The sequence below is a fragment of the Ips typographus genome, linkage group LG3 (genome assembly GCF_016097725.1).
Source record: "Ips typographus isolate SLU linkage group LG3, UJ_Ityp_2.0, whole genome shotgun sequence".
Taxonomy (NCBI): domain Eukaryota; kingdom Metazoa; phylum Arthropoda; class Insecta; order Coleoptera; family Curculionidae; genus Ips; species Ips typographus.
Window position 1 is genome coordinate 8438860 of NC_138424.1, and position 11992 is coordinate 8450851.

The following is an 11992-nucleotide window of genomic DNA, read 5'->3' on the forward strand; positions in this document are numbered from 1 at the left end:
CTAACATTTTTATGATATGATGTATTTTTGTATACCTAGACCACACCTAGACACAGTCCTATTCCACTTCAACCTGGGAAAAAAAGAATTTTCAAAACAAGAGTATATTAAAACAAGTAGTGTTAAAAAAAAATTGATCAAACAGTAATGGACTTAGGTACATTAAAAACAAAATTTTACTATTTTTTCTTTATTAAACAAAGTCAAACTTATTCGTTTTCTTGGCTTCTTAACCTAGCATGTCCATTAGTCACTCTAATGCTCAACTGTTGTGCTCTCTCAACAATGTCTTTCCTCTTCTTAGCAGACACACCATGTGCAATTTCAGCACAGTATTTACGGTTTTGCATCATAAGGACTTCCAGTTCCTACAATACAAAATTAATGCTATAGCTCAAAGTATAGATGAGAATCATCTATGTACTAGAATACTTTTAAAGTCAGCATTGATTTTGCAACATACAACATTCAGGCGCAAATTACCATAAAACATCATTTTTTAAACTTTGGTTGCAATGACTAGAGTTTTGAGTAGGGCTTACCTTAACATTGTGTACTAAAACCTTCCTGAAACCGGTGGGCAACATATGACGGGTTTTAGCTGCTGAACCATAACCAATATTGGGCATCAAATACTGGCCCTTAAAACGCCTCCTCACCCTGTTGTCGATACCCTTTGGCTTACGCCAGTTCCTCTACAAAAAATTCAACGATTCATTTATAAAGGGGCACTTTTAAAGCCATGTCACAACATAAACATCAAATGTGGTTATGTTTTTATTAAAGCCTGTTTAGGCGTTTGGGGCTTACCTTTAGCTTAGCATAACGATCGGACTGGTGCCTAATGAACTTCTTGGTCCTTTTTTTGACGATTTGTGGCCTGTATACCGGTCGGATAGCCATTTTGGGGCGCTAGGTAAGACACAACACTGAGTTAAAATTTCAATCAAATATGAACAAAGTGATCAAAAATTTTATTGAATACAGTTTGGACCCTTTTAAAAGTAAAGGGACGTTACATTTATAAATAAAAATACTTACCGATTAAACTGAAATAAAGAGATTTTAGATCTCTTTCACTGTTGTTGCTTCTAACCCCTTTTCAAAAAGAAGTCGACATTTGCTTGTACTGTCCACTGTCAATACAATAGTCAAAAAATCAGAACCAGAGCAAATGTCATGTCAGTAAAAATTTATTCCAGTGTTGCCACGTTGCTTTATATTGTTCCTCTGGTCAGAATTTCGAATTCCAGATAGAACATATATAAGGAACAGAAAGTAAAGAAGCTTAATAATGTACCTACAACAATATTTTTTCAAACGTGTGCATTTATAAGTTGTTTACTTGTTTTTGAATGGCCTTATTTATAAGTTTCCTATTGAATGAAATACGGGTGTCAAAAAGGTTGAATTGTATGGCAACAAAACAAATTTCTGTCACTTGTCAAACTGGTTCCCCTTGTCACTGTCACGGCGTGTATGTGTTTGTGTTTCCAGTTTGTTTTTATAAATTCACTTAAAATTTTTGGTAGAAAAGTTAAAGAACTATACAAAATGTGCTATACTGTTTGTTATCAAAGTAACTTAGTGGAACCTTAGTGCCTAACCAAAGTTTGTTTGCGGTGAATAGGCATGGACGAAAATTTTCAGTTAACTCAACGTTTAGTAGTGGTTGTGTTATTTTTGCTTTTTGTATGGATTTGCAGACAAATAGTCGACTATAATATATCCGACTTGACTCTATAATCATGTCGAAACAACGCGTTTCGTACTTTTTCAATCCCGACGTGGGAAACTTTCATTATGGCACAAGCCATCCAATGAAGCCCCATCGATTATCAGTCATACACAGTTTGATACTTAACTATGGCCTACACAAACGCATGCAAGTGTACAGGCCGTACAACGCCAGCGCCCATGATATGTGCAGGTTTCACTCAGATGAATACATTGGTATGTACCTAATTTAAACATAAAAAAACAATTTATACTAAAATAAAATTAAAGACTTCTTGCAGAAGGTTACCCCCCAGAACATCTCATCATTCACCAAACACCTAAGCCACTATAATGTAGGTGATGATTGTCCAGTGTTTTATGGGCTGTTTGACTTTTGTTCCATGTATACAGGGGCTTCACTAGAAGGGGCAATGAAACTCAATAATAATGACTGTGATATTGCTATTAATTGGTCAGGTAAGGTCATAATGTAATTTTCTTACTCTTGTTCTTTTTGTGGTATAATTTGAGGAACAAATTTGCTAGTTTATCAGTGTGTTTGAACATTCACCAAAGAGTAAGCTTGAAGTTATGTTGGTTACTGTTCAAAAATTAAATTGTAGTTGTCAAATGTAAAACTGTTGAAGCCATGAATACTATATCAAGTGAATTATTTGACTAATATCGGCATTTAGTGTCAACTGGCATTTACAGTGGTGCAATGTCAAAATTGCATAACCAAAGTCAGCTGATGTGCCTTTTATAATTTTAGCTTTTACAACTGTGTAAATTTGATTTAGCAAATTTTCAGACTAGCAGAGCAAATATCAACTGCTGCTTAATTTAAATGGGACACCCTGTATATTTTTTCATTTTTGTATTCTATGTCAAGTTCTAGGCATATTTCGTGTATTAATGTCATATACCTATCTATATCCGTTTCTGAGATATTTACCATTTTATGTAAAATTTGATATTTTTGGTCTCCAAAAAAAACATTTTTAATTTATACATATCAGGAAAGGTTTTGTTCTTGATTTTTGTGTTTTGTCATGTTAGACAAGGTTTGTTCTAGGAATGGGTGCAGGAAAACTTCAAAATATATTACAGTGTGGTCAAAAAATCAGTTCTAAAAAAGAACAGAAAGTCTAGTTTTTCAAACAACACATTCTTCTAATTCTCTCTGATTCTCTGTTCAAAATTAAAGAAGTTTGTATTAGGCCACTTATTTAAAAACATCACTTTTAAAATTGATACATTGAACCACCCTGTAACTGTCAAAATAACCGAATTAATGAAGGTTAAAGTAGTAGTTATCAAATTTAGTCAAAACTGTCTTTATTGTCACACACAACACTTTGTATAGACTTTTATATGTCAATGGATAGAAAATAAAATAGGTTTTCAAAGAATATGGCCGCCTGTGTTAATAGGTTGCTTCGTTTGACCGCCAGAGGGCTCCAAAGCTAATGTTTTTCTTGACTGTTACCACTCTAATTCTTCTTCTATCCGATTTTTTTTTTAAATCGGATACGGCCCAGATATTTGGCACAATTATTGCCAAATCTAAAGTAGTAGCAAAACTGTAGAAATACAATCATTAAGGTCGATTTTTGCTTGTACTAACTGGCCAACATAACGCAAAAACCATTAGGATAGTGCCGGTGTTTCAGGCAAATTGGACCCTTACGAAAATTGTCATTTGCAAAAACAGTTTTTCAAAAAATTTCCAAGCATTACGTCGTGGTAGATCTAGTAAGTCACGAGACCGTGTTTTCCTAATTTTCTATAGTCAAATTAGCCTTTAACCAGTCAACAAATGTTTGTGGTGCATCCTGTCACTAAACCGTAAATAACACACGTGTATTTGTAGCACTTTGTATATACTTTTATATTTCGATGGACAGCCAATGAAATGAGCTTTCCATTGACGTATAAAAATCGATTGGTTAGCCGTTTGCCCGCCAGTGGGCGTGGGGTATCTTTTTGTTTAATTCTCAAAAACTCGCGTAATTGCACAATCTTTGGTAGATTTTTATACGTCAATGGACAGCCAATAGAATGAGCTTTCTAAAAATATCCCTATTTGGGTTGACAGGTTAGATGGTTTGGCTGCTAGAGGGCGTCAAATTTGACCAATTTTTTTATCACTTTTTTGGTGCATCCTTTTGTTTAATCCTTAAAAACTCGCTTAATTGCACTATTTTTGAAGTTTTATACGTCAATGGATAGCCAATAAAATAAACTTTCTGAAAATACCCAACTAGGGTTAATAGGTTGGACGGTTTGGCCACTAGAGGGCGTAAAATTTAACTCATTTTTTCATGATTTTTTTGGTGCATTTTTTTGTTCAATCGTTGATAACTAGCTTATTTGCTACACTTTGAAAATGAACTTTTTATTGACGTATAAAAGCTGATTGATTAGTTGTACCGTTTCGCCGCTAGAGACAGTCAAAATTTTTGAAAGTAAAATTATATAGTTTCTAATTCTTCCTTGGTTTCCAACGGATTTCAATAAAATTATCAAACTTTATTTATGTTTATATTTCAATGGTAGATATATAGAAAAAAATATTGTATGATAATTTTTTTTATAATATAACTAATTTAGACCTTTTCAATTTTATTAATAATATGTACTAATTTAATGCCCAGTAATGCCTACTTATTCTTAGTAATGTTGCCAATTCCCAAGTAATGCCCACTAATTCCTACAGTTTGTACACCATACTACCAAACTTCATATTAAGAATTTTCCTTAACACTTTATTGTTTACATAAAATATGTTTTTTAACTATCACTCAAAAGCAATGACAAGCAAAAATGATGTCATAAAAACATCTTTAGGTGGGCTTCACCATGCAAAAAAGTTTGAAGCTTCCGGTTTTTGCTACGTCAACGACATTGTAATAGGAATCTTGGAACTATTAAAATACCACCCCCGAGTATTGTATATTGATATTGATGTACATCACGGAGATGGCGTTCAAGAAGCTTTCTATCTCACTGACAGAGTAATGACAGTCAGTTTTCACAAGTATGGAAATTACTTCTTCCCAGGTGAGATTTTTTACTTTGGTGACATTTTTGGTGAACATTATATTGTTTAGGGACTGGAGATATGTATGAAGTGGGAGCAGAAAGTGGCCGTTACTATTCGGTTAACGTGCCTCTACGAGAAGGTATAGACGATGGCAGCTACTGGCAAGTTTTCAAGCCAGTAATCTCAAATGTGATGGAATTCTACAAGCCCACTGCCATAGTGCTGCAGTGTGGCGCTGACTCATTAGCCGGTGACAGGCAAGCACCTTAAAAACACAGTTTTTAAATTTTTTAAATATTTCTATTATTTACAGGTTGGGTTGTTTCTCTTTAAGTACAAAAGGGCACGGCGAATGCGTGAAGTTTGTAAAGAGCTTAAATGTACCGACTTTAGTTGTTGGTGGTGGTGGATACACTTTAAGAAATGTGGCTCGCTGCTGGACGTACGAAACGTCCTTGCTAGTTGACGAACAAATTTCAAATGAACTACCCTACACTGAATATTTCGAGTTTTTCGCTCCTGATTTCACTTTGCATCCGGAAGTGGTGACCAGGAGGGAAAATATGAACAGCAAGCAGTACCTTGAAGCTATTACAAAGTAAGTTTAGATTTTGTCCAATTCATAAATAATTTTTGGTCACATCATCATCAGGGCAGAAGAATTGTAGTTATTACACATTGTTACATTGGGCCGAGTGAATAAAAACTAAGCTTTTCCTTTTAGTATGAAGTATAAGCTTTAGCTTTTACTAGGTAGATTTAGCTTTTGCTAATAGTATTTGCTGAAATTGAAGTGAATAACCTTTTGCTTTTACTTACTAAGAAAATCTAGATATTTTAAGTAGTTACTTAAAGTTCTTATTTGGTTTTTCTTATTACGTATTAATATTCATGTTGTCTTTTGATATTATATGGTATCGTACTTAGTAGTATATTTATAACTGCAATTGAAAAATTATATTTTTTATTTCTTCTCGTCTCTGCTGACCACGGTGACGGTTGACGTCATTTGGTAATTGGTCATTTAAATACTTAGCAACATTATGCAGAACCACAGCGCTGACGATTACTGACGGAATTTTGTCAATGTTCAATCGTATCTGATGTTGCAAAACAGGGAATCGACGTTTTAGTTGTCCGAAACAGCGTTCTATAATAACGCGCTCTCTTTTATGTAAATTATTATACGCTATTTCTTGAGGTGTGACGATGTTTCTATACGGTGTTAATAGCCATCTTGTTATGCCGTACCCTTCATCACCTAACAAAAGTCCATAGTTCTGTTGTCGTCTTCTCATCATACCAAAAATATTTGATCTTCTTAAAATACGACTGTCGTGCACCGAGCCAGGCCATTGAGCATCTATGGATGTAAAACATTCTTTTCCGTCACAAGTTGCTTGCACATTTATACTACACCAGCCTTTCCTATTGATATATTCGTCACCATGTAGCGATGGCTTTATTATTGGTATATGAGTGCAATCAATTGCACCAAAAGCACAGGGAAATCTATACAACTCTGCCCATTTGTTGATTGCCTGGAAATTTAATCCACATTCCTGCCTTTTTAACTATTTTTGGTAAAACGTTAGATATCGTTTTACATATTGTTGTTCTATGAACTCCTTCTTCTTTTCCGATCCCTATTTGAAATCCAGAATTAAAAATCGCAAAAATATTTGCATTTGTTTTTTTGGACTCAATGCACCCCCTCTAGTCTCCACTTTTGGCTCCAAAAAATGGTTAGCTATCCACTCAACATTTTCTTCACTAAATCTATACAGGCCGTGGGTATTCTTCGAGCCGACTTTCTTGTCTTTCGGGATAAAATTTTACAGATCTTATATTCATAAATGCTGCCATTTCTGCCAAACTGTTTAACAATACTAAATTTTTAAGACAGGGTTTAACAAGCTTGCAAAAATTTAAGCTTTTCCTTAATATTCTTAGTAATTGCTTAGTTTTATTCACACCATGTTTAGACAATGCTAAAAACTTTAGCTTTTGCTAATTGCATTTTTAGTAAAAGCTAATACTTATTTTTATTCACTGCAAACTAAGCATTTGCTAGGAAAATGTAAGTTTTAGCTTTTACTGAATTTTTATTCACGCTGCCAATTAATCTGAATGATTTGCAAGTTAATACTTTTGTTGATATTACAACTAACACCATAAACGCATATTGCACGAACTATCATATTAGAAAGCGTCATCTAAATTACTTTTTATAGATTCGTTTATGACAACCTGAAAATGTGTCAGAATTCGCCCAGTGTACAGATGCACGACGTGCCAGGACCCGCCGTTCCCGAAGAAGTGAAAGTAAAAGAAGAAGAAGATCCGGATGTGCGAATCAGCCAGGAACTGGAAGACAAAATGGTCGAACGGAAGGAAGAGTTTTTCGACGGAGATAAAGACAATGACAAAGAGGACGTTAAAGTTTAACGCTTTTAATAATTAATATCAGTGATTTTAGGAATTTTTAATGAGAGTTTAAGCTAAAATGTAGAGTCTTAAGTATGTTTAATAGGAATATTTATAGCGTGATAATAATTAATGATTCCACCCGTGTATTACATTAAGAATTAAATAAACAATTGACAGTTATTAAATACAATTTTAAATTGAGTTTCATTTTTCCTTTCAAGGTGCAAATGCCAAATTGTTATTGTTTTGAACATCTTTTGCGTTGTTACCAAAACTGATAGTAATAACAAGTAAGTAGTAAACACATAAAGAACTTCAATCATCAATTTGTTCATAACATTGTCAATATTCATAAAAAGGTTTTTGCTCGAAAACGATTGAGCTTATCAGGAACGAAGCAAAATCTTTTTGGATATTGGGCGTTGTCAAAGTTAGAGAAACGAGAGAAAAATGGAAGAGGAAGCAGATTTCTCTTTACTGACAACGCTGAAATCATCTTTCGATCTTTACAGTACCTACCATTTTGATTATGTGCTTACTGGACACTCTGTAGGTATTTTAGAAATAACTGATACAGTACTAGTTACTACTCATCAACTGATTTACATAATAATATTAGGTCAACGTCCACAAGACCCCTCGACAATAATCCAAAACTGGTTGATAGAGAGCTCGGTATCAGCGAAAATTATACAAAATTTATTGCAAATTTATGCCAGTCAGCAATATTGTGCAGATTCCGGATGATAAAAATATCACGAGAAAAACATTATAGTGTGGATCGACATAATTCTTGATCTTGCATCTCTGATTTACTCTCATATATTGTTATAATAAAGTTGTTCTGTCTTTTTCTATTTTTTCCAAAACACTAAAACAACTTATCTACTAAAGCTGTCTATGCACGTATTCCCTGCATGCATGTTTTCCCTACCGTTTGGACTTTGCTAGCCCTTCCACCAACAACTAGTGTGGAAAGGTTCAGAGAGCCTCTTTTGTTACCGACCTTTTTACACCTTTCACGTATGTAGTTCTGATCGATATTAACAGATATTGCGGCTTGACTTCCCAATTTTGTATATTAGAAAAGTATTGTACTCAAAAACTTATTTGAAAAAAGACAACATTGGATCATATACAAGGTAATCATCCATATTTGACTCACTTATTTGTTGGTCTGTCCGCTAATTTGAATTATCCTGTATACAGGGTGGTCCAAATTGATTGTACAATATTTTTCAGGGGTGTATAATGTATATTGTATGTGGTACATAAAAGATAAACTCCAAAGTGTCATATACCTATATAAAGTCTCCTTAGCGGAGCTGGCAAACCCTAAAAAACTAAAAATAGATTTGTAAATTGACTAATTTACTTAGAAACCTTGAAAACTGTCTTGAAAATCCAACGATCATCGATATCTACACGTTTCCAAACCCTAAAATACCAAAAACTAACTTGTGAACTCACTGATTTACTTGGAAACTTTGAAAACTGTCTTGAAAGTGTTCATAAATTTAACTACTGAACCAATTTCAATGCCAGCTACACGTTCCCAAACTCTAAAAAACAAAAAATTTACTTGTAAAGTGACTAATTTACTTGTAAACCTTGAAAACTGTCTTGAAAGTCCATTCATTTGACTACTAAACCAATTTCAATGAAATCTACACGTTTCCAAACCCTAAAACACTGAAAATCGACTGGTAAACTCACTAATTTACTTGGAAACCTTGAAAACTGTCTTAAAAGTCTATAAATTTGACTATTAAGCCATTTTCAATGCAATCTAGACGTTTTCAAACCCTAAAATACTAAAAATTGACTTATAATCTCACTGAATTACTTGTGAACTTGTAAACCTTGAAAACTGCCTTAAAAATCCATAAATTTGAATATTAAACCAATTTCAATGCAATCTACATATTTCCAAACATTAAAACACTAAAAATTGACTTGTAAACCTTGAAAACTGTCTTGAAAGGCCATACATTTGACTATTAAGCCAATTTGAATGCAATCTACACGTTTCCAAACCATAAAATACCAAAAATTGACTTGTAAACTCACTGATTTACTTGGAAACCTTGAAAACTGTCTTGAAAGTCTATAAATTTGACTATTAAGCCATTTTCAATGCAATCTAGACGTTTTCAAACCCTAAAATACTAAAAATTGACTTATAATCTCACTGAATTACTTGTGAACTTGTAAACCTTGAAAACTATCTTGAAAGTCCATACATTTAGCCAATTTCAATGTAATCTACACGTTTCCAAACCATAAAATACCAAAAATTGAATTGTAAACTCACTGATTTACTTGGCAACCTTGAAAACTGTCTTGAAAGTTCATACATTTAACTACTAAACCAATTTCAATGCAATCTACACGTTTTCAAACCCTAAAATACCAAAAATTGACTTGTAAACTCACTGATTTACTTGGAAACCTTGAAAACTGTCTTGAAAGTCTATAAATTTGACTATTAAGCCATTTTCAATGCAATCTAGACGTTTTCAAACCCTAAAATACTAAAAATTGACTTATAATCTCACTGAATTACTAGTGAACTTGCAAATCTTGAAAACTGTCTTGAAAGTCCATACATTTAGTCAATTTCAATGCAATCTACACGTTTCCAAACCATAAAATACCAAAAATTGACTTGTAAACTAACTGATTTACTTGGCAACCTTGAAAACTGTCTTGAAAGTTCATAAATTTAACTACTAAACCAATTTCAATGCAATCTACACGTTTTCAAACCCTAAAATACCAAAAATTGACTTGTAAACTCACTGATTTACTTGGAAACCATGAAAACTGTCTTGAAAGTTCATAAATTTGACTACTAAACCAATTTCAATGCAATCTACACATTTCCAAACATTAAAACACTGAAAATTGACTTGTAAAAACCTTGAAAACTGTCTTGAAAGTCCATACATTTGACTATTAAGCCAATTTGAATGCAATCTACACGTTTCCAAACCATAAAATACCAAAAATTGACTTGTAAACTCACTGATTTACTTGGAAACCATGAAAACTGTCTTGAAAGTTCATAAATTTGACTACTAAACCAATTTCAATGCAATCTACACATTTCCAAACATTAAAAAACTAAAAATTGACTTGTAAACCTTGAAAACTGTCTTGAAAGTCCATACATTTGACTATTAAGCCAATTTGAATGCAATCTACACGTTTCCAAACCATAAAATACCAAAAATTGACTTGTAAACTCACTGATTTACTTGGAAACCTTGAAAACTGTCTTGAAAGTTAATAAATTTAACTACTAAACCAATTTCAATGCAATCTACACGTTTTCAAACCCTAAAATACCAAAAATTGACTTGTAAACTCACTGATTTACTTGGAAACCATGAAAACTGTCTTGAAAGTTCATAAATTTGACTACTAAACCAATTTTAATGCAATCTACACATTTCCAAACATTAAAACACTAAAAATTGACTTGTAAACCTTGAAAACTGTCTTGAAAGACCATACATTTGACTATTAAGCCAATTTGAATGCAATCTACACGTTTCCAAACCATAAAATACCAAAAATTGACTTGTAAACTCACTGATTTACTTGGAAACCTTGAAAACTGTCTTGAAAGTTCATAAATTTAACTACTAAACCAATTTCAATGCAATCTACACGTTTCCAAACCATAAAATACCAAAAATTGACTTGTAAACTCACTGATTTACTTGGAAACCTTGAAAACTGTCTTGAAAGTTCATAAATTTGACTACTAAACCAATTTCAATGCAATCTACATATTTCCAAACATTAAAACACTAAAAATTGACTTGTAAACCTTGAAAACTGTCTTGAAAGTCCATACATTTGACTATTAAGCCAATTTGAATGCAATCTACACGTTTTCAAAACCTAAAATACTAAAAATTGACTTATAATCTTAGTGAATTACTTGTGAACTTTGAAAACTGTCTTCAAAGCTGGCAAAGTGAGCCACAAAAACGAGTTTTTCAATTTGAACACCTAAACCAAAAAAAATCACGCAAATGAAATTTGGCATGCATTTTCACCATTTTGAAGTGGTCATTTCGTGTGAGTTTATTTTGGTTAAGGAATTAAAATTTAAAAAAACTGTTTGTTCGGACATAGGTATATATTACACACTTCTCAACCATATGATTTATCGCTGCTCCAGCAGAACATTTTCAACAATTGAGTTAAGCCTTAGTTAACATTAATCTTCAAAAGGTTCAATTATGGTAAAATATCGACAAAAGTGTAGTACCATTCGCCATGGGTGTGATGATTTGGACCACCCTTGAAACCCTTTAAAAAGTTTAAATCACCAAAGTTGCAAAAGTTTCTAAAAAAAAGTTAAACATGGTTATCATATTTTATGTGCCCTGAAAATTAGAAAAAAAAGTATACTTAACATAAATCTACATACTATAATAATATCTGTGATTAGTAACTTCAGTATCCGCGTTTCACAGTTACATATCTATAACTAATACTAAGTGTATACACATATGTTCAACATTACATAATATATAAATTGTACTTAAAATGTACACCTTAAAAAAGGTGTTCTGGGATACCTTCTATTCATTAATATACCATAAGGAAAACCGTCTAACACCCAGACCTAAAATTTGACATGTTCGAGCAGTTTTTTAAAAACAATCCTTGTATTTTCAATGGATTTGTCTCAACCCCGAATAACACCAACAGTTCCAAAAAACGTACTGTGTAGTTGCTCTGCATGATGTTTTTCAAACATATATTAATCCAAAAATG

At 32.9% G+C, this 11992-nt stretch overlaps 2 protein-coding genes across 2 annotated transcripts; one reads left to right on the top strand and one right to left on the bottom strand.

Moving 5' to 3' along the window:
- Window positions 1-174: 174 nt before the first annotated feature.
- On the bottom strand, window positions 175-1203 carry RpL32 (Ribosomal protein L32). The gene is made up of 4 exons (XM_081975243.1): window positions 1042-1203; window positions 811-912; window positions 543-695; window positions 175-368 (listed from the first exon to the last, which is right to left on the bottom strand). Exons 2-4 carry the CDS (start codon window positions 901-903, stop codon window positions 210-212), a joined length of 405 nt encoding a protein of 134 aa, XP_081831369.1. The 5' UTR covers window positions 904-912; window positions 1042-1203; the 3' UTR covers window positions 175-209.
- Window positions 1204-1465: 262 nt separating this feature from the next.
- Window positions 1466-7385, top strand: HDAC3 (histone deacetylase 3). The gene is made up of 6 exons (XM_081975234.1): window positions 1466-1953; window positions 2008-2196; window positions 4570-4782; window positions 4833-5022; window positions 5079-5363; window positions 7000-7385. The coding sequence occupies exons 1-6, from the start codon at window positions 1749-1751 to the stop codon at window positions 7211-7213; spliced, it is 1296 nt and encodes a 431-aa protein (XP_081831360.1). The 5' UTR covers window positions 1466-1748; the 3' UTR covers window positions 7214-7385.
- Window positions 7386-11992: the final 4607 nt, after the last annotated feature.

Bases quoted from the DNA above. Each gene is read 5' to 3' on its own strand.
- RpL32 (XM_081975243.1), bottom strand. From the start codon at position 903: ATGGCTATCCGACCGGTATACAGGCCACAAATCGTCAAAAAAAGGACC. The intron at 696-810 runs GTAAGCCCCAAA...AATTTTTTGTAG, and splicing joins ATCGTTATGCTAAGCTAAAG to AGGAACTGGCGTAAGCCAAA. The intron at 369-542 runs GTAAGCCCTACT...TTTGTATTGTAG, and splicing joins TTTTAGTACACAATGTTAAG to GAACTGGAAGTCCTTATGAT.
- HDAC3 (XM_081975234.1), top strand. From the start codon at position 1,749: ATGTCGAAACAACGCGTTTCGTACTTTTTCAATCCCGACGTGGGAAAC. The intron at 1,954-2,007 runs GTATGTACCTAA...ATAAAATTAAAG, and splicing joins TCACTCAGATGAATACATTG to ACTTCTTGCAGAAGGTTACC. The intron at 4,783-4,832 runs GTGAGATTTTTT...TATATTGTTTAG, and splicing joins TGGAAATTACTTCTTCCCAG to GGACTGGAGATATGTATGAA.